The following is a 25,583-nucleotide window of genomic DNA, read 5'->3' as shown; positions in this document are numbered from 1 at the left end:
AAAACCTCTGTTATGGTTATTATCAACTGGCGGCCCGTGGGCTGAATCCAGCCCACATGGGATCTGGCCCGTGAATAAAAAAATAAAACATTAAATAATTACGTTGGACAAAACTGGGATTTTTATTTCATAAAAGTGTTGGGAATCTGAGGTGTCTGTCCGGAACAATAATGTCCCTCCGACAGATGGTGCCCCCTGCTGTATTATAAAAAGTACTGAATATGAGATTAATAAATGTAAAGTGATTAGACACCAGGTGCATGTGCAACGTTTGACCGTCCTGCCTGTGGTCCAGATCTGTTGCCCAGGAAACATGTATCTGTTCCAACTTATTTTCTATATCAGGAAGTTGTTTGGTAAAAACTCACAAAGAAAAAATACTTCACAAAGAAAAACCTCAGTACTCTGTGTGTAGTCTTACGTACTGTACAGTACGTTGTACTCCTTCCTCACTAACACATCATCAGCTCTTCTTCTGTCAGGTTCTCTCTCAGATTTATCAGCGAGGAGAAGAAATGTGATGTGTTAAATTAGCTCCAGTCTTACATTCCTGGTTTTCTCATGGTGTGGTCTCCATGGTGAGGACAGCCCCTCCACTGCGACCCCCTAAACTGTGCCTCACCTCCTCCCTCCTTCTCCCTCCTCCTCCAGTGATACCAGTCTTTCTTTTTTTTTTGACATTCCCTCTTTTCCTCTTCAGCCTAGCAGCAGCACCAAACACAGATTAAATGCCACCGGTGACAGCAATGATGAAAAAATGTGTTGATGAAAGTGACCCTCACAATCTGCCTCACCCTCTCCCTCTGCCTCACCCTCTCGCTCACCCTCTCCCTCTCTGTGTCCAGACCGGTATGTGCCTGAAGGTCAGCAGTGACCCTCTCCCTCTGCCTCACCCTCACCCTCTCGCTCACCCTCTCCCTCTCCCTCTCTGTGTCCAGACCGGTTCAGGGAAGACCTACACCATGGGAACGGGCTTTGACGTCAACATCGGAGAAGAAGAGCTGGGTATCATTCCCCGTGCCGTCACACACCTGTTCAGAGGGATCGAAGAGCGCAGACAGGCCGCCACCGAGCAGGGCCGGCCCGTCCCAGAGTTCAAGATCAACGCCCAGTTCCTGGAGGTGCGAAAAAAACAAAACAAAAAACACACAAACGCACAAATTCAACACAGATCGGCAGAAAGAAACTGAGTTGAATTTATGGGATTTAAGTCGACATCATCACAGCCACTTAAGGACCGTTAGTTAGATGTATGTAGAATATGCAGACAGCCAGGGGTCAGAGGTCAACATAAGGTGAAGGGTTCAGGTTGTTAAAGTGTCCAGATGACCCCGCAGTCATTAAACTGTCGTTAGTCTGTCTCTGCTCCGGCCTTTATTTTTAACCCTGGCTGCCAACAGCTGATAATGAAGCAGCTGCGGAGGAGAAGACGAGTCCAGAGACGTGACGACAGACGTGACGACAGACGTGACGACAGACGGTATTGATTCTGTATCAGTTATTGGCTAATCCTGCAGTAATCTGTCCGCAGCTGTACAACGAGGAGGTGCTGGACCTGTTCGATTCGACGCGAGACATCGAAGCGCGGAAGCACAAGTCCAACATCAAAATCCACGAAGACGCCAACGGAGGCATCTACACCGTTGGGGTCACGACCCGCACCGTGACCTCTGCGGCTGAGGTCGGTTTTCCTTAGAGAAGGTTTTATTCTGTTTCCAGTTTCCAATGTTAGGATTTGGTTTCTGTTCACCAACAAACATGAGCAGAAATATATAGGAGTAACACATCACATATAATGTGTATATATATATTAATCAAAATTCTTTGAAATTCCTTTTTTAAAAGAATATATCATATAAAAACTGACATACAAAAACATATGAACACAATCATACATTCATACATACATAAATACAAAGATACATATATACATAAACATAATTATGCATACATAAAAGCACACATACATATACAAATACATACTGTACAGAAATACAAAAATACATGCAAACATAATTACATATATTTATTTTTATATTTATATATATATTCATATATATATTCACATATATGTATATATATATGTTCATACATGGAATACATACATGAAATATATGCATCATATTAACACAATTAAACATCTACCAAACACTTAGACAGGGATGCACACATACAAACCTACATATATGTAGACACACATACATAGACACATATAATGACATATAAATGTAAACATACACACAAAGTATGTTTGTCTGATTTTCCTCTTTTTTTTTTGTTTCCCCCTCACAGATGATACAGTGTCTGAAGCTGGGCGCTCTCTCTCGCACCACTGCCAGCACGCAGATGAACGTGCAGAGCTCTCGCTCCCACGCCATCTTCACCATCCACCTCTGCCAAGTCCGGGTCTGCTCCCCAGAAAACAACGTCAGTGAGCACTGATGTCCCCGAGGTCACGGCCGGCTGACTGACTGATCCTCAGCTGTACAAGTCATTTGCTGTTTGTTTTTTTTCCTCTCTGACAGGAGAACGTGACAGACAACCGGTTAGCGAACAACTCGGAGCTGAACGAGTTCGAGACGCTGTCGGCCAAGTTTCACTTTGTGGACCTGGCAGGGTCGGAGAGGCTGAAAAGAACCGGAGCCACGGGAGAGCGAGCCAAAGAGGGCATCTCCATCAACTGTGGCCTGGTGAGTGTTCTTAATTTTCTGAAGTAGCACAGCGCCCCATATGGCCATAGTGTGAATTACACATCTCACATTTGATGTGAAAATGTGAAGGAGTAGGTCCCCAAATGAGACCGATTGTTGGTTTTTTTTGTCTGTTCTGTTTCTATAAACGATGACTCTTTTTTTTCTGTTCTGTTTCTATAAACGATGACTCAACTCTGTGTTTCTTGTCCACAGCTCGCTCTCGGGAATGTCATCAGTGCTCTGGGAGACAGGAGCAAACGCTCCTCGCATGTGCCTTACCGAGACTCTAAGCTGACTCGGCTGCTGCAGGACTCCCTGGGTGGCAACAGGTCCGAGCCACGCTCTCACTATAGTCATTAATATTCCGGTCTGTGAACGTCTGTTACGACTAACCGACCACTCTCTCCTGTGTCCGTGTCCTGCAGTCAAACCGTGATGATCGCCTGCATCAGCCCGTCAGACCGTGACTTCATGGAGACCTTGAACACGCTGAAGTACGCCAACAGAGCCAGGAACATCAAGAACAAGGTGATCGTGAACCAGGACCGGGCCAGCCAGCAGATCAGCGCTCTGAGGACGGAGATGGCTCGTCTGCAGATGGAGCTGATGGAGTACAAGACGGTGAGAAGAACCTCAGCTGCAGGGGGCGCACAAGACCGCCATCATCAGGTGCCGTGTCGTGAATTTGTCCCTTTGATGGATTCCAGGGAAAGCGAATGGTGGGCGAGGACGGGATGGAGGGGGTCAACGACCTGGTCCACGAGAACTCAATGCTGCAGACGGAGAACAACAACCTGAGGGTGAGAGTGAAGGCCATGCAGGAGACCATCGACGCTCAGAGGGTGCGACTGACACAGATCCTCAGTGACCAGGCCAACCAGGCCCTGGTCAGAGCAGGTGAGAAACAATGTTTTCTCAATGGTAGTAAACAATCGTATGGACAAAAAAAGATTTTTTTTTTTTTTAAAAGTGAAAACAGCTAAAATGTAGGGATGTCTGATAATATCTGCCAACTGATTTTATCGGCCCGATATTAGCATATTATGTAATATCTGTAAGAAACTCTATACATTTTTCCTCCGGTAATAAACACCAGTCAACGCAATGCTTGGGTTTCACCAAATGATGTGTGCCCTAAAAATAGTTTTGACGATAAACAGCTGTATATTAAAGTGAAAGTCACTAGATGGCAGCATTGCAGCTCATTTAATTAATCTCATACTCGCCCAGTGGTTTGTACAGATGAATAAATAAATATTACCAGAACTATATTGGTATCGGTATTGAACCATCAAATCCATGCTATATATTAATATTCATACATATATAGTATATATACAGTATATATTAGCCATGACTTCAGTGATGCTAATAACAAAAGTTATAAAATTCAACATCTATTTCTGTCGACAGGTGAAGGGAGTGAAGAAATTGGAAACATGATTCAGAATTACATCAAAGAAATCGAGGAGCTCAGGTTTGATTTCATTTTATATATATATACATATATTTTTTAAATATTTTATATTTATACTTATATTTTAAGTTTTAATTTTCTGTGTTTCCCGTTAAATTAAAAAAACCTCCTTCTTCTTCACCTCCTGCAGAGCTAAACTCCTGGAAAGCGAGGCGGTGAACGAGAACCTCCGGAGGAACCTCTCTCGAGCCTCCACTCGAACCTCGCTCTACGGAGGCGCCGGCTCTTTCTCTTCCCCTCTGATTGGCCCTCCGAATGAGGCCACTGATGTCATCATGATGGCGAAGAAGGACCTGGAGAAACTGAAGAAGAAGGAGAGGAAGAAGAAGAAGAGGTTTGCTATAAAGACAGAACGATGTTTTTAATAATGTTTTTAAAGAAAACATTTGACTTTGGGAATGAGAAATTAGCATAAAATCAGCATTTATTTCACCATAAAAAAGTTAATTAATTCATTAATAATATAGTGAACCAAAGTAATGTACATTTTAATTCAGCGTTATCATTATCAGTGATACCCAAAGTGTGGGATGGGCGCCTCCTAGTGGGCGCTGTCAGTGAGCCTGTCAGTCAAACTGATGATGTTTCCAGTACTGAGATGATGCCATATTTGATAGTTACAGCAGAGGAGCTGCAACAATCAGTCCATTAAGGATGACTGATCCAGTGGTTCCCAAAGTGGAGGGCAGGTCCCTCCTAGGGGATGAGGTGGTGCAGTAAGGCAAATTAATTTCCCACTGTTTGCTATAAAGACAGACCGATGTTTTTAATAATGTTTTTAAAGAAAACATTTGACTTTGGGAATGAGAAATTAGCATAAAATTAGCATTTATTTCACCATAAAAACAGTTAATTAATTCATTAATAATATAGTGAACCAAAGTAATGTACATTTTAATTCAGCGTTATCATTATCAGTGATACCCAAAGTGTGGGATGGGCGCCTCCTAGTGGGCGCTGTCAGTGAGCCTGTCAGTCAAACTGATGATGTTTCCAGTACTGAGATGATGCCATATTTGATAGTTACAGCAGAGGAGCTGCAACAATCAGTCCATTAAGGATGACTGATCCAGTGGTTCCCAAAGTGGAGGGCAGGTCCCTCCTAGGGGATGAGGTGGTGCAGTAAGGCAAATTAATTTCCCACTGTGGCACAAGTCATAAAATATTAACAATAAAATGTAAACCTAGTATGACTCCACTGCAATAACTCTGCAGGTCTGAGGGGGGCCCGTCCCCCACTTTGGGAACCACGACTCCACTGCAATAATTCTGCAGGTCTGAGGAGGGGGCCCGCCCCCCACTTTGGGAACCACTGGATTATGGTTTTGCTCGTCATTCTTGACTTTCAACCTTTGTACATTTGAACACAGTGCATTTTGTCTTTGCACTCAGCATCTTCTTCATTTTCTCCTACCTTCTAATACTCCCTCACTGCCTTCGTATTCCACGGCCGCGCTCTTCCCACGTCTTCACCCGTCTTCTCCCTTTTTCGCCTCCACACCCGCTCCTCCTCACCCCGTCTCCACTCCTTCCTCCCCCTAAAGGCTGAGACGATTGCAAGAGCAACATCAGCAGCATCTGCATCAGCAGCATCAGCAGCAGCAGCATCAGCAGCAGTGTCACCATGAGGAGGTTGAACCTGTCAGGTCTGATACCAGTGGAGAGGATCGGCTCTAATAACCCAGTCTGAGACCAGTTCTGTTCACAGCTCTTTCGGCCCCGGCCGTTACAAACTAAAAGGACTTCAGCTTCGTCTTCTCCCTAAACCAACTAACCTCTAACTGTCTGCACCAACAGCTGATCTGATCCTGGAGGAGAGCAGACGACTAACCTTCTGTTTCCTCTTCTTCCTCTTCTCTGTACTGCACACTGATCAGACAACAAACATGAAAAATGTTGGTCCAGTTGTCTGTGTAGTGTGTGTTGCAGCCTCTTTCACACTGATTCCTCTGTTATTTAATCATCAATCACAATCATTTATAATTTCCTTTTTACAACCTCGGTTTTAAACCTGCTTCTTATTCAGCGAATGATGTAATCATTTGCATGTCATGAGTTTAAATTAAAAAAAAAAAGAAAAACAAAATTCCACATCTGATCAACAGTGTGTCAAATGTCTCCCTCTGCTGGTCACTGGGTAATTCATCTTTCCTCTTCAGTGTCGTCAAAGAGGAAGTCCCGGACAATGAGCAGGAGCGAGGGAACGAGGAGCCAGAGGCAGTGAGTAACTTCAAAATTAATTTGAGGTTTCCACGTGTTTTGGGGTGTTTTTTATTTTATTTTATTGTCTTCTGACCTGTGTGTCACCAGGACGGCAGCGAGCACGAGGAAGGTGAGGATGCTGATGAGGAGGGGGATTCTGAGGGGGCAGCAGACGAGACGTCTGAGGACTCAGACTCTGAGGAGCTGGATGAGAAAGGTAAGGAGTTAGTTTAAACTTCCTGTTATTTATCTTAGAAAAATCCACAGCCAAATGATTATTTTTTTTCCTTTCTTCATCAACGTGTGCAGAAAACGTCCAGGCAGACCTGGCCAACATCACCTGCGAGATCGCGATCAAACAGAAGCTCATAGACGAGCTGGAGAACAGCCAGCGGCGTCTGCACACGCTGAAGCAGCAGTACGAACAGAAGCTGATGATGCTGCAGAACAAGATCAGAGACACACAGCTGGAGAGGGACAAGGTTCTGCACAACATGGGTAAAGACATGCAACAGAGACAGTCTCAGCTCTGGACTCAAATACTTGATAAAACAGATTTTTTTTAGGTTCTGTGGAGTCGGGTATCAGCTCTGGTCGCTAATACTTGATTAAACAGATTTTTTTTTTTAGGTTCTGTGGAGTCGGGTACGGAGGAAAAGGCCAAGAGGATCAAAGTGGAGTATGAGAAGAAGCTGAGCTCCATGAACAAAGAGCTGCAGAAACTTCAGTCGGCTCAGAAGGAGCACGCCCGCCTGCTGAGGAACCAATCACAGTACGAGAAACAGCTGAGAAAACTCCAGCAGGATGTGGTCGAGATGAAGAAGACCAAGGTGAGCTGTCCATGGTGCTGGAGGTGGCGTCAGCTCCACGGGCTCCACTGGAGAGAATTCAGTGATAAAAGATGAACGAATCACAGTTTTTATCTTCATGCAATGCTCTGTTCCTACACCAGGTGTCACTGATGCGTCAGATGAAGGAGCAGCAGGAGAGGACGAGGGCGATAGAGAGCAGGAGAAACAGGGAGATCGCTTCTCTGAAGAAGGACCAGCGCCGAGCTGAGGTGAAGCAGCACCGAAATCATCCAGAGAACGTGTTTAAATTTAAGAAATGATAAAATATTATTGGATGTTTAAATGTCAACACTGTGCTCTCTTTGAAATGTTGTTTTTTTTTTTTGGTTAATCCAGCACCAGCTGAGGCAGATGGAGGCCCAGAAGAGACAACAGGAGTTGATCCTCCGCCGGAAGAATGAAGAGGTGAGACGTTCAAAGTCACACATGCACGGTTTGGAATTTAGTTTCTCTCTTTTTTTTTAAATTACTATCCTCTTAATTACCTGCATCAGGTGACGGCACTCAGGCGGCAGGTGAGGCCCTCGTCTGGGAAGGTGAACAGGAAGGTGTCCGTACCTGAGCCGGTCCAGGAACCGTCTCATCGGACTCCAGCGGGGAGACCTCAGACGTCTGGATCGTCTGTGTCTAACGGAGCCAGGTCTGATGTTTGACTCTGTAAAAAAAAAAAAAAAAACAAAAGTGTGTGTTTTATTGAGAATTAAATCTTGAAGTGTTTCACCTCTCGCCCCTCCGCCCTCCTCAGGAGCTCCCCCGTGCGCATGGGAAGTACCTACCTCAACAGGACAGCCAGAGCCAAGTGGCAGTCACTGGAGCGACGGGTCAGTGACATCATCATGCAGAGGATGACCATTTCCAACATGGAGATGGACATGAACCGACTACTGAAGGTTGGTACCATTTAAAAAAAAAAAGAAATCTTTTTGGGTTTTTTTTTTCTATCAAAATGACTCTTTTTCTCCTCCTTTTTCTCCTTTCTCCGTCACCATCACAGCAACGCGAGGACCTGACCAGGCGAAGGGAGCGCGTGTCCCGAAAGAGAGAGAAGATGGCGGTGGACGGTGCAGACGCCGACCGTTCCCTGTCCTCCCTGAACGAGGAGCTGGAGTCTCTGAGCGCTAACATCGACTACATCAACGACAGCATCGCTGACTGCCAGGCCAACATCATGCAGATGGAGGAGGCCAAGGTGACGGAGGGTGAAATGATCTGACAGCTGTGTGTGTCAGTGCAGACGCCAGGGAGTGGGTGACGGGTTTATTACCCAGAGAAAAATCAAATCCTAAAAAAAAATAGTGTTGGATTTGATCGTTTATTTTGGATTTATCAATCGTTTGACTTTACTAAACCTGCTATTGTGTTAACCTTAAAGTAATACAACATCATGTCATAACTACAATCGTCCTCAAGAGGTCACACTGCCGTATTTCAGAAATTTTTTATTATATATTTATAACGTATATGACCTGCAGCAGCCCACATACATTAAAAACAGTTCTGTTTTTCTTATATACAGTATGTACATATGTATATATGTGTGTATATAAAAATATACATACACATATATATACATATATAAATGTATATTTCCTGAATATACGTATATATGCATATATATGCATATATATGTATATATTGTCTTAAAAAAGAGAAGAAAAAAAACTAAAATCAAATTCTCACCACCATAACATTATATATGTGATATATATGTATATATGTGTGTGTGAATATATATGTGTATATATATTGTACAGGAGGAAGGAGACACGGTGGATGTTGCGGCTGTGGTCAGCTCCTGTAACCTGTCTGAGTCTCGTTTTCTTCTGGACCACTTCATGACGATGGCCATCAATAAGGTTCCTGACTCTTTGTTACTTTGTCACGTTATTAATCAGACTAAATAAACATTCATGATGATGATGATGATGTGATGAGAACAAACATAGATTTTTATTCAAACAAGTTTGAACAGCGAGCTTCATAATAACATAAAAAATACTTTAAAAAAACATAAAATGAATCATAACATTTTCATATCAAATATAAAAAAATATATAACATTAGGGATTTGTTTTTAGTCTTATTTATGTTGTGTTTGTCGGCACACATTCTATACAGCAACATATTATTGGTACTGTCTGGTACTGTCTGGTACTGATGTTTACATCATCTGTTCCTCAGATTCACGGCTCATTTGTCAGATTGAATTGATTGACATCACTGAAACCGAACGACTGTTTTCGATTAGTTTTCAGTTAGATATGATGACATGAAATTTGATGAAACCTCATTAAGTCGCCTGAGGAAATGTGCTGCCCACACGGGGGGGGGGGGTGGGGGCAGGGGAGAGGGGGAAAAAATGAGAGAAGGGCAGTAATCAAATGATGTGAGATAAACTTGGAGAACTGTGCGTCACTGCTGCTGCTGCTGTAGTGACCACCTGCTGTGTGTGTGTGTGTGTGTTGGGGTCAGGGTCTGCAGGCTGCTCAGAAGGACTCTCAGCTGAAGGTGATGGAGGGCAGGTTGAAGCAGACGGAGATCAACAGCGCCACCCAGAACCAGCTGCTGTTCCACATGCTGAAGGAGAAAGCTGAGATCAACCCGGAGCTGGACGCTCTGCTGGGCAGCGCCCTGCAGGGTACGACCTTTTTTTTTTACCCCACACCAATCAGTTTTAGACTCCATCTAAAACAGTGGTTCCCAAATTTTTTTCCACAGCGCCCCCTGTTGTCAATTAAAAATAACACATATTTAGACAAACTGTTCTGGTTTTAATGCAAATTACAAAATATGGAAATTTAAGTTATTTCGGCTTGCTGCATGCTGCCAGCAATCGTGCTGTGTGTACCCTACTTGGGGCCCAACCCCCACTTTGGGAACCACTGCTCCAAAATAATACTCCATGCCAGCGAAGTAAAAACAAACATTTTTGACTTGACTTTTCTTTTGATTTGATTTTTTTACTTTTTCTTTTGTCGTGAGCTCAGAGTTAGGTTTCCTGTTACCAGGTGAGTGGGGGAGTCAGTGTGGGGGGGGCACATGAGTGTCCACGTAGTTGGTTAGAGCCCACGTGGTGCATGTACACGGCAAAACATTTGATGAACTAAAGCTTTTATCATGACCAATGACTTTACTGTGTGTTTGTCGTGTCCATCCACCATTAAATCAGGTTAAAGATGATGAGCTTCTGGTGTTGTCCATGTGGTGGTGCTGTTGTGTGGTCTGGTCTCTGGTCAGTGTTAAATTACGTTTATGTTTACGTTACTGAAATAATATTTAAAATACTCTGCTAAGCCACAACATCTCAGTAAAAGAACTACAGTGTTATCAACATGCAGTGCGGGCCAAATGTGGGACGCTGTGGGCCTGAAGTGGCCCGAGGACCAGGTGTTTGACACCCGACACCCAAACTTTTAAGTTTACAGAAATGAGAAACAAAAGGCACAAAAACGACAAAGGCAGGGTTTGATACCGACACCTGAAAATAAAAATAAAATAAAATCGTAGTTTGTGTTGTTTTATGTTGGAAAATTATAAAAAAATATGTCATATTTAAAAGTCTAGTTCATCTGGATATTTCTTGTTATTACTCATAGGAATACAGTACTGTGTAGTTCAGTAGAAGTTCCTCTGTGTAGACCTGTAAAAGACGTTTGCTCTCTGGCTCCCTCTACAGGCCACAAATACTGCCATGCGTAGCTCTGACCTGATGATTCACTCTTTAATCAAAAAATACTTTTGTCTTTCTTTTTTCTCTCCTTAAATTAATTTTTTTTTTTTATTCTCATATGCAGAAAACGGAGGAGACGACAGCAGCAGCGACGAGTCGGCAGCCAGTCCAGCCACAGAGGGCAGGTAAAAAAACGCGGCCCGGTCTCATGTACTGTCGGCGTGTGACCGTTATCATCATCTGTAAAAAGAACACACACCTCGGTGTCACGTGTAGAGAACCGTTCTGTTTCCTGTTTCAGCACGCTGGCCTCAGATCTGATGAAGTTATGCGGCGAATCCAGACCCAGAAACAAGGTATCTCGCCCACGCCCCCTGCTGGATCATCTTCAAGCAGCACACGTTTATTTACTGCTGTCTTCAGTGTCAGTCAGCTGATGGTTAACCCTCGGTGTCCCTGTCCCTCAGGCCCGCAGGCGGACCACCACACAGATGGAGCTGCTGTATGCTAGCAGCGGAGATCCCAGCCACGACTCCCCCCCCGCGGACTTCTCCCCCCCCCCCCCCGCCCCCCCCCCATAGAAGCCCCGGCTGACATCCATGGTCACGTGACCGTAAAAACCCCCGACCGTGAGCAGACGACATCTACACTGACCACCAGGGGGACGGGAATGTAAGACATCCGTCCGTCATTTAATCCAACACGTGGTTTTTAAAACTCATCTTTATAACAGCGTGTCGTTTGGCCACAGACCTGGGCGCAGGTCTCCCACAGGGACAGAGAGGAGAGGGGGGGAGCGCTCTCCCCTCAACCGACGGAAAACAGGAGACAAAGGAGCCGCCGGAGTGGCGCCGCCGAACGTCACGGCGGATTCCAAAATGAAAGGCAGCGACTACAAACCACCGTGAGTCCAACTGGAGCAGAGGTCACATTTTAGAAACTTATCTGATATTTTTGACTTTCCCTAAACTGGAAGAACGTCAGGACAGGAATAGGATTTCAGTCCCTTGACAAAACTCCAGACCCAGGAACCTGTTCCAGGTCTAATCAGGAATTAGACCAAATGTAGGATATATAAAAAAATGACTTAAAAAAAAATCTTGGAGCAGTCAAAGAATATAAAATATATAATATTTATGTATTGTGTCACTGAATTCCTGATTTTCCATGTTGTTGATTTTCCAGGTTACTGGAGGAGTCTCCTGTTTTTGAAGGACACCGGTACAAACCTAACCCACAAATGAAACATGATTTCTTTTCTACTCCAACTCAACACAGTAATCAACTGTATTATCTCTGTTCAGTAATCAACTGCATTATCTCTGTGTGTGTGTGTTATCAGAGGCGTCATCAACCCCGTGACGACCCCCAGGAGCCACCGCGGCTCCAAACTCTTGTGTGTCTACGTGGCTGAGGGACACACCAAACCGGTCCTGTGTGTGGACGCAACTGATGACCTGCTCTTCACCGGCTCCAAAGGTCGAGAGACATTTTACCAGCCAAAAAAAAAAAAAAAATTATTTGTTCCTAAATGCAGTGAAAGATCAGTCGTCTCATGTGTTTTTGCCTCTTTTTTTTTTTTTTTTTTTTTTTCAGACCGTACATGTAAAGTGTGGAACCTGGTGACGGGTCAGGAGATCATGTCCTTGGCAGATCACCCCAGCAGTGTTGTTTCAGTCAGGTAACAGTGTCCACCCAGGGTGGGTGTCCAGATTGGGGTCCAAACAGGATTAACACAGTCTATACTACAGACCCTGGAGGTGGAGCTGTGGTGGTCCGCATAAAATGATGTGGCGGGCCATGTGAGGCCTGCGGGCCTTGAGTTTGACATCAACATGATTCCTTTTTTTTTCTTCTTTTTTTTACTTTCTCCGTTGTCTCTGTGTTGGTGTTGTCCACACAGGTACACGTCCAGTCTGGTCTTCACCGTGTCCACAGCCTACATCAAAGTCTGGGACATCAGAGACTCGGCCAAGTGCATACGGACGCTAACGTGAGTTCAGTGAAAGAGCATTAAACAATAAGATTCATTATTATACAGTTAATGTTGTGCATTGACTGTGGGCTGCAGGTCATCAGGTCAGGTGGGTTCGGGCGACACGTGTTCCTCCTCCAGGAGTTTGTCCATCCCCCCAGGGGAGAGCCAGATCAACCAGATCTGCCTCAATCCCAGCGGCTCCTTCCTCTACGCTGCTGCCGGTAATTCCGTCCGTATGTGGGACCTCCGCAAGTAAGTCCGAACAACGAACAGCGACGCTTGCTCTTTCGTCTGCTTAGCCAATAAGAACAGAGGAGAACAATCTTGTCTCGTCTTCAGATTCGCCTCCACGGGGAAACTGACGGGTCACTCCGGACCTGTCATGTGTCTGACCGTGGACAAGTTAGGACACGGACAGGACGTGGTTCTCACCGGCTCCAAGGACCGACACATTAAAGTGAGACATGTGTGATTTTCTTTTATTTACCAACAGATTTTTACCATCAACTGTATGATGTTAACCGCGGCACATGACTTTTTTTTTTTCTTCCAGATGTTTGTGATTGCAGAAGGAGCTCAGGGCAGCGTCACCTCCAGCCACAGCTTCGAGCCGTCTCACCAGGACGGCGTGGAGTCTCTGACCGTGTACGGAGACGTCCTGTTCAGCGGCTCCAGAGATTACCACATCAAGAAGTGGGATTTGGCCAGTAAACGGCTGCTACAGGTAGACTCCGAATCTTTCTCGATGTTTTTCCATATTAATAATTAAGTCATTTGGATTAGTAACGAGTGAGAAACACTGACACCTACCGGCTGAAATGTGTTATTTTATTCTGTACCAGCAATGAACACATTACATTTGTACATAATTATGATGTTGATTCATCATGATTAATCATTACTCATGATTAATCACAATTGATCGATTAACCATAAAGTCAGTTTATTATGAAAATTAATCACGATTAATCATTAACCATGATTAATCACAATTGATTGATTAACCATAAAGTCAGTTTATTATGATGAACCAGTTAATGATTAACCACAAAAGCAGGATTTATCATGGTTAATGATTAATCAAGGTTAATCATGATTAACCATTAACCATGATTAATCACAATTAATCGATTAATCATCAACATTAAATTGACCAGTAATGATGTATTGAGTAATCATTGTCCACAATGAATCGAGAGTAATCATGATTAATCATTTACCAGGATTAATCATGATTAATTGATTGACAGCCCTATAAAAAACAACCCTTGAACTCTTGTAGAAAAGTCCAGGTTTTCCTTTGACCTTTGACCTTTGTCCGATGGTCGGCCTGTTTCCTCAGCAGTCAGCCAGCGCTCAGACCGACTGGGTCAGTGCTCTTGGAGTAGTCCCCGGTTCTCCGGTGCTGCTCAGCGGTTGCAGAGGTGGACTGCTGCGACTGTGGAACACGGACTCGCTCGCGCCGCTGGGCGAGGTGCGAGGTCACGACAGTCCCATCAACGGCCTGGCAGTTAATGGCAGCCAAGTCTTCACTGCCTCAGAGTGAGTCGTCCGTTGGACGTGACACTGAGCTGCACGACTGACAAACAAACCAAACTGTTTACGTTTAAATGTGACGTCTTCTTCTTCTTCTTCTGTTGCGTTGTGACAGTGACCGCACAGTGAAAATCTGGGAAGTTAAAGGATCCCTGGAGGATGGAGTCCACTGATGGTTTGGTGATGAACACCACGTGGGCCGGGCTGCTTCCTGGGCTATGACCAATCGGAGCCATTTTGGTGATCTGTGTGTCTGGGAGCCTAGAGTGGGAATAGCACCGGGAACCTGACTCTGGCTGATTTACAGCCTGGTCTGAGGTGAAGTTGGATCAACAGAAGGTCACGTGCAGTGAACGTCCACAGACGACAGAACCTATGAAAAAAACACAGATTAAATCCAAGAATCTCTCTCCTCCTCCTCCTGCTTCAACATTCCTTTTCTGGACTTATATCAGGACAAAAATAACTGACTTCTGTCCAGTAGGGGGAGCTGTAGGTCACGATGTGTTGAACCTTCCTGTCTTTCCTTTTCACATTTTCCTTAAACGTCTGTTCGCTGTAGCCTAGTACCAAATAAGCACTGGTACTGTTTCCTCCTTCAGCGTTTACTGCCAAAACGAGTCCTTCAGCTTTTCATCCACGTTGACTGTGTGCTCACAGTCAACCCTAAATAATACAAAAAAAAGTGTATTAGCCACAAATTTCCAAGAATACAGCACACAATGAAGTAAAAAAAAAAAAAAAAAAAAGTCTAAATAAATTCAGGAATATTAGCTGCTATGTCTTTTTCACAAAATTTGATCATTTTATCACCAATAAGAGTTATTTATTTATTTACCTAGTTGGACTGTGACGAGAGGCTGTTTGGACTCACAGTAATGTGAATTAGAACGACGTTCTAACAAAGCACCTTGTGAACCACGACGTAGGAACATTTCACGCACCTGTTCCTCAACCGTGCGAGTTTGTGTGACGTCAGATCCGTAAGAAAAAACGTAGTATGTTTGAGAAAAACAAACGTGATGCTGTGCTCTGAACCTGCTGTCTGGAAAACATATATTTATTTTGTATCTTCTGTATTATTTTTGCGTCTTCCTTATGAGTCCGATTGTTGCGTCCATTCAGCCTGGACGTCTGATTGGCTAGCTTGACTGTCACGTGTGTTATCAGTGCCTGTTATCAATCCTTTAAAATGACGGAGTGACTATTTTGTCAGAAAAATATAATTTTTAATTGTTTTTTTATCAGTGTAGGATGTTGCAGATATTTCTCTGTGATTTTTATTAGAAAAAGTCACTAACACTAAAATATTTGCACTGAAATATCAACGTTCATCTAAATCTCTTCGGTCACGTGACGCTTTCTTGAAAACTGAAGTCATTATTCCAGTGAGCTGTACGTATTTCCGGTTCGTGATCGCAGTGAACGCGTCGTAATTGTATCATATTTGAAAGTTTGTCTGTAAATGTGAACAGTTCTGTGTAAAAAAATGTTTTCCCTCTTGTTGACGTCCGCTGTAATTTCCACGTCACCTACAGTGTGAAAGTACATTTTGAAATAAAACCTGACGCTGCTTCACTTCCGCTTCCTCTTCTGCGTGCATTTGTAAGTAAGTGCGTGCATTTTCGGACTATGGCCACTAGGTGGTAATATTGCAAAATGACGAACCAGAAAGCCGTTGACAACAGGTGAGGTAATGAGTGTTTGGTTTGAGCACATTTTTCATGTCTCTGGAAGCGTTTGTCTGAACGCAGCAAGTTTTTGTTTGTTTTTTTCAACAAATATGTCAAAATTTAAAAACACAACTTACTAAACCTTCGTTTTATTTAATAACCTGATTGACAGGAACTCAGATAAAGGCTTGTACATTTCTGGAACTTTCAAAGCTGGAAACTTCAGATGGGAATTTATAAACATAAATCAGGTAAAAATAGCGATATAAAACACTAACGTTTGTCCCAAAATTATTATTATTATTATTTACCTATAAATAGATCAATGTTTGGATATGACTTCAAAATAATCCCAGTATTTGTTAGCTTCTTAGAGGAAGTTTCTGGAATTTTACCACAGTAATAAATGTTTGATATCGGGGAAAAGAAAAGAAGAAAGAAAACTTGCTTTTCTGTGTACTTTGTGTGTTTTATTGTCCATATCAATAACTTTTTAAAGCCAGTGATTAAGTCCATGTGTAGTTCAGTGTCTGCTGCTGTAATGAGGACTGAAACAGAAAGTAATCTGATTATTAAACTTTATAATGTAATTTTCCATCATCATCATTATGGTCCTTCCATGACGCCTGGATCCTGCCTGTCATCTGTCTCATGATCACTGCCAGGAGCAGAAACTGTTCTTTTGATTTAACTCATGAACAGGAGGCACTGACAAGAGAGAGGGAGGGAGAGAGAGGAGGTAATAAAAAGATTAAAAAATAAATAGAATAAAAAAAACTCCCCAAAGACACAAATTAATGTGCACCGTGATGGAGGAATCAATATTTAATGTTCAGCAGCACAGGGAGCAGCCGGGTGTTAATTGGCCTCGCAGGATTCCCAGCATCGACTCATGGGCTCCGTGGCACGGCCTTCTGGGTGCTGCGTCCAACTTGTGCTTCGGTCTGTGCTAATCAGTGCTTTCTGGTGACATAACACTCCCACAATTCCACTCTCGGCCCAATTAACTCGGCATAACTTAGTCCTTGGCGCTCCTGTTTTTCACAGGAAGTGATTACTTCTTCATCATAGTGAGCTGACACACAGACACGGTTCAATGTGAGTCACATTTTTTATACACTGGTCAATGAACAGATCAACTGAGAAATACAACTTATTATACTGTAATTTAATTTCTTTCTCTTTTTTTTTTACAAAATGATTCCCAACCACTGTGCCGCGGCCTCATTAATGTGACGTGAGAGATCATCAGGTGGGCTGTGCACAAGTATTCTGATTTATTTCCTGCAAGTAACGTGGCTTTGTTAGTCTGTGCAACCGTGGCAGGTATAACAACTAAATACTCATCCACTAGGTGGCAGCAGACGGTTACAAAACTGACAAAGGAAAGAGCCTCAGAACTTCATGTGCGTCTTCAATTCCTGAGAGTACATCCGTGTTGTGTTCTACTCAACAGTCCCAGTAAATTGTGAGTAAATTGACTCTAGAAGATCAATATATTTCATTACATATACTCCGTGTTGTGTTCTACTCAACAGTTCCAGTAAATTGTGAGTAAATTGACTCTCGAAGATCAATATATTTCATTACATATATTTGTGACGTTGTTGTTATGCTCTGGGATTTTTTTTTTAATCTACAGTGGCTCAGTTTTACAATCAATAACTGCAAGTTTTCAAGACTGTCTAACTTGACCTAACTTGACCCTCTAAACCTCATATTTCTGTTCCTTACTCTTTTTACGTCACCTGACCCGAGTTAAGTGGATTTCCTGCAGTTTGTTCCTGTGATTTTCCTGCTGTGTGGACGTTAGCGTTAGCCGCTACACGTTTCTTCACTTTAGTGTGATTATACAGTATGTTTGAAACCAGAGCTTTGGTTTTATGTGGGGTGAACATGTTAAAACTATTTATGTTCTGGCGCAACTTCTTGTCGGTTGCTAAGCTACGCAGGAATTTGCAACTATATGAAGTCACCTGCACGCCCCCATGAGGGAGACGTTGAACATGACGGCCAAGCCAACTTCTTATCTCCTTCACCGTTTACTGGAATCAAACAGTATTTCTGGATGATCATGTTTCCCCAGGAATCAATAATATTAACTTCTCAGATTACACCACACACACACACACACACACACACACACACTCTCTCTCTCTCTCTGTTGGTCTGACTGTGGCAGGAGTTTGACTGAGATAAACCCACTGTTATCTGTTGATTCCACACAGTGATGGACCACCAGTGGGGGCGTCACTGTGCTCTGTTGTTTACAATTAAATCAGCCTGAATAATGTGGTTTGTACAGCTGCTAATGCTGCTGCTGTTACTGCTAATGCTGCTAATGCTGCTGCTGCTGTGTGAGTTTATAAACAAACAGGATTAAGACTGTCAGACTGCACTAACTTTTTCTTCAATAAAATAATAAATAACAAATATTAAGTAGTGGCGCTTTGGCCCAGAGGCAATGTCTCTGTCATTGGTGTGGAACCCCAGGGTTCAACTTTTTCTTCAATAAAATAAAATAATAAATAACAAATATTAAGTAAGTAAAGTAGAATAATCAACAAGAGCGTTTTAATGACTCATGATTTGAGTGTGTACTCAGGAAGGGGGGGGGGTCTCTTGAGGATATAATACCCACTGTATGTCCAGTGAAGCCCAGTTGAGTAGCCCATGACAACATGACAAACGTAATGGAACAAGACTGAGTCACATGAAGTGACTGAGTGACTGAGTGTGAGTTCACAGATGACATAAGAAATCCATCAGTTCAGAGGACGACTACATTTGAATTTTTTTTTTTTTTAGTGATAACTAAGGGTCATCACTCGGAACTAGTTTGAGGTTTAGATGATTTATTTATTGATTGTTTTACCTTGGAATACACAGGTATTCTGATACAAGTTGGAAAATATATTTGTTTTTTTTAAATAGAAAAAAAGCTACATCCCTTTTTTTTAACCAGATTTACATTTAATTTATCTGGTTAAAAATGATGTTTATGTCTGATGGTTGATTTAAAAATAATTCCTTCTAGATTGATCATTTTATCACCAATAAGATTTATATGAAATGTAACGCATTGATAGGAAACACAAGACAAAGACAGATTGTTTAAACTTCATCAAACTCATCTGTCTGAGAACTTTTTGACTCATTACTTTTTTTGACATTCAGTAAAAAATTTGCTTTTCCTCTAAAACAAACTTGTTCATTTTCAATTCGTGCATCTGAAATGTGACTGTAAAAATAGGAATCAGTGGAGAAACATCATCATGGAGCTGAAACAGGAAGTGAGAAAAAAAAATACACCCAGAAGAGTTACTGTACAGTGAGACGGCCAAATGATGGTTAAAGACGTTTTTCTGAGCGTCAATGAGGCTCAGGAGGACAGGGTCAATATTCACGGCCCCCTCACCCCCGCCCACCCTCCCTCGCCCCACCAGCATCCGCGGAGTGCAGCCGGCAGCTAAAAATACCAGCTCTGTGCTTTATGAGCAGAACTGATGAGCTGTGATGCTGCTATTTGCTCTTTTAATGCAGCATCAGGGAACCACCGTGTCGGCCCTGAGCGGATCGGAGTTATCAACGACGGCGAGTGGGAAAAACATTTTTTAATATGTGAAGGCATTTGAGCAAGAAATAGAAAAAACATTTTGATTTTTTTTGTTTTGTTTGTTTTTGAAAAATGACTTCATTTTTTTTCACTCAGTTTGACTGAAGAAGCAGATCAACGAGGAGAGGTTAGGAGCTGGGTAGGAGTCACTGACGATTACACTAAGATCACTCCACTAAAAATTGATTTTTTTTTTGAAAAATGACTTCATTTTCTTTCACTCAAGCAGTTTGACTGAAGAAGCAGATCAACGAGGAGAGGTTAGGAGCTGGGTAGGAGTCACTGACGATTACACTAAGATCACTCCACTTGGCAGGAAATAACTGAGAACATTAGACATCATTGTAGACACATGTAGACCAAGGGGTCTTGAACTCAAATGAGCTGGGGGACCACTACTGCCACCATTAGCTCACTATCGAGTATTGCTAAAACAAATATATTTGTTTTAGCCTTTGTTTCTATTAGCGTTGCGTATCAAAGCAGCATTAGTGAAGTAAGAAAACAAGTTGCCACTGTCTTCGCTGCCAAAGACATGTTAGCACTCCTGCTAATAATTAATTAGCCTTTTTTGGTAGTCAGTGCAAAAGTTTCAAAAATCCCAATTTCTGCTTTTTTTTCTTTATGCAGCAACAAAAACATGTAAAAATAATTCAACAGCTCAGCTGGGTTATTATTGACAGTTGATCTCGTGTGACCCAGAGGTCAGAGGTCTGGAGGTCAGAGGTGGCCCGCGGGCCGGGAGTTTAAGTCCCCTTGTCTAGACAGAAGTAAGAGCTCTACTGATGGACATGTTTAATTTTGTCCAGTTTTTATTCATTATTACGTCTTGTCCTGATTGGCTGGAGAAAGTCGACTCTGAATAGACAGATAGATGTCGCTATGCTAATCTGACAGGCTATCGCTCCGCCCCCAAACCTCACCTACAAGTTTACCCCAGTCAAGTTTACGATTTAAAAATAGTTGTTTAGGACTGTGGCATCATTGTGATTTCAACCTATATTTAATGTTATATTTAAAAAAAATACAAAAACAAAGATGGCGTTATTATGTGTCTGCGTGTGTGTGTGTGCGTGTGTGTGTGTCTGCACGTCGTGTGTTTTTGGTCACTAGTGTGAACAAGATGAGCCATGGTCTAATGTTTTCCTAAAAGTGCCCAGCCCAGTACGTGTGTGTGTGTGTGTGTGTGTGTGTGTGAGTGAGTGAGTGTGCGTGTATTTGTGTGGCGTGGTGTAAGGATGCTATATTTAGAGAAGAAGTGGGCTGGTAAACACTGGACACCCTGAGTAATAGAGGGATACGTCATTTAAAATCATGTAACAACCTATTATCTAACTGTACACACACACACACACACACACACACACACGAATGAAACCTATAGAAAATCTAATAATGCTCCTCACCTGTAGGTTTTTTTTTTAAGTAGAATACGTCCATGTATATATATATATATATATACGTATATTTAAATTAATAAATATACACATAGACATACGGTTTATTTGAATATGAATTTGTAATATTTCATTGGAAGGACAACCTCGGTCACAATCATTCATATTTGGCTGGCCGTAGAGCTTCCACTCTGTTTTATTTTGAAGGGTATCAAAATCATAGAGTTAGATCTAGAAGTAGGTAAAAAGGACAGGCAACGGTGAACGTTCCCTGCCAGTAACTCCCACTGACGAGAACTGAATTCCACTGAACTGGTCTGAATGAGGGTATTCAAGAAAGAGGAAATGTGGACTGACACACACAGGCAGGTGTGCACCTGTCTCCCCACTTCCTTCCTCTTAAAATCATGTGACAACCTATTATCTAACTGTACACACACACACACACACACACGAATGAAACCTATAGAAAATCTAATAATGCTCCTCACCTGTAGGTTTTTTTTTTTAAGTAGAATACGTCCATGTACTCGTACTGTGACCCTCGTACCTTTATATCTGTCCTGGTGTTGTTGCCATCCAACAAATGGTTCTTCCTTTATATTTTGTTTATATAACGTATGTTTTTCTGTTAGAAATAGTTTGATCAAATAACATATGTATATACAGTGTATATAATCAAACAGATATATACAGATATATTTAAATATGTATAAATATGCATGCATATAATTGTTTTATATATATAAACATATACAGTATATATATATATATAGGGGTTTTTTGTAATATCAGCTGAGCGATATTACTGGCAGATATTACCATAATTTTGTAATATCTGTCAGAATCGTTATTGTTTTTTGTCCGATAATAAAAATCTGATTACGCAATACCTGTGTTTCGCGAAATATGCTTGAATCGCTTGTGGGGTCCTGAGACGTTTATCGCAGTTTTAAGGAAAAACGGCTGAATATATCGATATTGGTGGATATCGGAATTGGATACAAAGTGTTTGGACGATATCGGCATATTGGATTTTGACAAAAAGTTAATATTGGACATCCCTTATACATATATATATGTATATATATGTCTATATATGTATATATATGTCTATATATATATATATATATATATATACGTATATTTAAATTAATAAATATACACATAGACATACGGTTTATTTGAATATGAATTTGTAATATTTCATTGGAAGGACAACCTCGGTCACAATCATTCATATTTGGCTGGCCGTAGAGCTTCCACTCTGTTTTATTTTGAAGGGTATCAAAATCATAGAGTTAGATCTAGAAGTAGGTCAAACAGAACACTGGAGCAAATCAGTGGCTGTCCTTGTGATAATACCGTCAGAGTCTGCAACCACCGACTGTAAAACAGGTCATTTCCATGCTCGAAAACAACACTTGACGTGTCCATAATTTATGACCCAAGATAAACCCCCAGGGGCCCGAACATTTTTTTTGCCCCAGGGCCTCCTGACAACTTACTGCAGCCATGCAAGGGAGGCAACGGTGAATGTTCCCTGCCAGTAACTCCCACTGACGAGAACTGAATTCCACTGAACTGGTCTGAATGAGGGTATTCAAGAAAGAGGAAATGTGGACTGACACACACAGGCAGGCGTGCACGTGCGCACACATACGCACAGGGGCACACACCAACGCGACTTCTCGGTGCAGATTCATGCCATTTTGGTAACGATTGTGTCATTGTCAACACTTCCATATCAGGAAATCTGAAGCAGCGGGTTTGAATGAGCCGAGCAGAAATCAGCTGAGCAGAAGTCAAAAGAGAGAGAGAGAGAGAGAGAGAGAGAGAGAAACCGAGAGAGGGTTTGAGCTGCATGGACAGAGAGAGAGACAGAGACTGGAATGTACGGGTAGATGAAGAGAGACAGACAAGCAGACAGACAGGTTGGACAATGGTGGTGAGAAACAAACAGATGTACTAAAACTGAAACAGAAACATGGAGTGGAGCAAACATGGAAACCAGTTCTGATGAAGCCCCCCCGCATGACCCATGGACCAATTACATTTTTTGCTACCATATTTTCCGGACTATAGGTCACTCCAGAGTATAAGTCGCACCAGCCGAAAATGCAGAATGAAGAAGAAAAAAGCAAATATAAATCGCTCCAGCTAAAAAGAAAAATATCACTTACAAGAGTTGCAGATACTGGTACGCCGCAAGCCTAGAGTGCCCTCTAGCGGCTGTCAGTCTGAAAATAACAAACACATGAAGTTATATATTTTAATACATGATTGGCATCTGAGAATAAGCCGCAAACCCAGCCCAAAGAAGGAAAAAAAAAGTGCGACTTATAGTCCAGAAAATACGGTACTAATAATGATGTCATCAGACGTCCATGTGGACAGTCTACAGAAGTGACCCAGATGCCCAGAAGAACATGTGACACCACGTGCCCCACGCTGTATTTGCAGATGTGGACGCTGCAAAGATCAAAGGTCAGAGTGCGTTTCTCAGGTCTGAAGTGGTTGGGCAATTTTCCTCCATCAATTTGATTGGATTGGCATTGATTGGAAGGTCCTCCACTATCCACAGGATTGGGGGCATCGAAGGTGACTCTCGGACCTTTGTTCCCCCTAAGTGCAGAGCTCCAGGGACAGAAGTCCAATGAGGGCAGCTCCATCAACGTTGCCTGTACGTACTTGATCTGGATCATACTGCGGAGATCAGGTCAGTCTCGCATCAATCGCCAAAAAAGTCGTGTTTGGAGAGCAACCGCTTTCAGACTGTACAACACACATATGGATGTCCAGCCTCTGCATTTTTACTCACGTAAACACATCTGGTCTCAGCAAGAAATTAAGCAAACGGACCAGCAGTGAGTCCCATAGTCTTAACTACGTTACCACGCCGAAGACCTCAAATGACGGTGGCCTCAGATATGGGTCACATGTTGAAAAAAAAAAGAAAAATCAGATTTGGGCCATTTTTTTTCTTTCAGAATGATTGCATTTAGATTTGGGCCATTTTTTTCTTTCAGAATGATTGCATTTATAAACTATTCATAACAAAAACGGATGTGTAGCCTCCATTTTTAAGTCACGTCAAGCCTTGTACAGCCCATGTGGACCACTCCCAGGGCCGTAGACTGCCCACAGTGGGGTCTGATGTGGGTCACATTTCAATTACAAGGTAAACAACCGAGCAAAATGTTAGTCATTTAGACCTAATGTAGTCTCATGGACCACATATGGACCACATATGGGCCACATATGGGCCACATATAAAAGCAGTGTTTGTTTGGTTTGAAAATGTTGGATTTATGCCATTCATGCTGGCACAAAAAAAAATCAGATATGGGTCACATGTTGGCAAAAAAAAGTCTGGTTGGGTTCAGTGAAGCAGAAGGAAGATGGAGAGAAAAATGGAAGGAAAAACAGATGTAAAGGGTCAGAGAAAGACACACACACAGAGAGAGAGAGAGAGAGAGAGAGAAAGAGAGAGAGAGAGAACACACACACTAGACTGAGGATGAAGAGGAAGGAAGGGGGGAGACAGGTGAAATGGACACGGACACAAAGTGAGACGGGGACAGAGACAGAGGGTGAAATGAGTGAAAAGAGAAATGAATAATCCACAAACAGGAGGAAGACAAAGTGACATCACATTCCCCGGTGCCCCTTTCCCGCTCTCTCCCTCTCTCTCTCCGCTCTCTCTCTGGCACCTTTGCTCCACTTCTCGTCGAGGAGGCAGGATCTCTCTCTCTCTCACACACACACTCCTCCTCCTCTTCCTCTTCCTACTCCTCCTGCTCCGCGGCTCATATTAAACCCGTTGGACTGCACACGGGAGGAAAAGGAAAAAGACAAACACATCTTTTTTTTTTACCCAGTGTTTTGACAGGATGAACAACAGTTACCTAAACATGGCGTCGATAGGCGAGTTCGACCCGCTCAACGCGTCTATTCCTGCCACCAAAGTTGAAATCACGGTGTCCTGCAGGTAAGACCGAGACTCTCTGTCACCTTTATTATTAATTTATTAATTTAGTTTTTTTTTTTTGACAAACCCACAAAATAACACTCAGACTAGTGAGCTCGTGGAATCTCCCGGAGCTAACTGCCAGTCGTTAAGTTTTCTGTTGACTTTCGACGTGAACATGTCACGTTCGTTCAAAACACTCCGAAAGAAAAGTCGTCACATTCTGACAGTTAACGTCAGCTTTATTTAACTATCTTAAAATATTTAGATATTTGAAAGCGATAGTAACAAAAATTACACGTAATATTTATATATTTTTTTGTAATTTGTGACTTATGGTGTTACTGAAGAATGTGTTCAGCATCGGGTATCGGTCACCGGGGTTTTTGTAATTTGTGACTTATGGTGTCACTAAAGAATGCGTTCAGCATCGGGTATCGGTCACCGGGGGGAACGAAACAGTTTTGCCGATCGTTTCTTTTTTGTAATTTTTCTTTTCTTTTACTTCAACATAAAAACA

General features: G+C 42.5%; 2 protein-coding genes across 2 annotated transcripts in view; both read left to right on the top strand.

Moving 5' to 3' along the window:
* Positions 1-851: 851 nt before the first annotated feature.
* Positions 852-15,990, top strand: LOC103382945 (kinesin-like protein KIF21A). The gene is given in 34 exon segments (XM_017034658.2): positions 852-1,121; positions 1,532-1,681; positions 2,293-2,427; positions 2,526-2,690; positions 2,907-3,022; positions 3,119-3,314; positions 3,401-3,590; positions 4,107-4,170; positions 4,301-4,504; positions 6,330-6,390; positions 6,481-6,589; positions 6,682-6,870; positions 7,003-7,202; positions 7,325-7,432; positions 7,560-7,628; positions 7,718-7,863; positions 7,969-8,113; positions 8,218-8,412; positions 8,978-9,079; positions 9,696-9,861; positions 11,018-11,078; positions 11,195-11,249; positions 11,361-11,451; positions 11,454-11,565; positions 11,645-11,797; positions 12,079-12,114; positions 12,236-12,372; positions 12,490-12,574; positions 12,797-12,886; positions 12,965-13,123; positions 13,211-13,328; positions 13,425-13,595; positions 14,214-14,413; positions 14,523-15,990. Coding segments are annotated over 34 exon segments (4,506 nt in total). The 3' UTR covers positions 14,581-15,990.
* Positions 15,991-24,602: 8,612 nt separating this feature from the next.
* The window catches only part of LOC103382931 (copine-8), a 57,631-nt gene continuing 56,650 nt past the window's right edge, over positions 24,603-25,583 (top strand). Inside the window, exon 1 of the mRNA XM_008315912.3 lies at positions 24,603-25,084. Within this exon, the coding sequence (XP_008314134.1) occupies positions 24,987-25,084 (98 nt within the window). The 5' untranslated portion in view covers positions 24,603-24,986. The remainder of the gene's footprint in view (positions 25,085-25,583) is intronic.

The sequence above is a fragment of the Cynoglossus semilaevis genome, chromosome 8, assembly GCF_000523025.1.
Source record: "Cynoglossus semilaevis isolate Cse_v1.0 chromosome 8, Cse_v1.0, whole genome shotgun sequence".
Taxonomy (NCBI): domain Eukaryota; kingdom Metazoa; phylum Chordata; class Actinopteri; order Pleuronectiformes; family Cynoglossidae; genus Cynoglossus; species Cynoglossus semilaevis.
The sequence above is the reverse complement of the archived record's forward strand: the minus strand, read 5'-3'. Positions and strand labels throughout refer to the sequence as shown.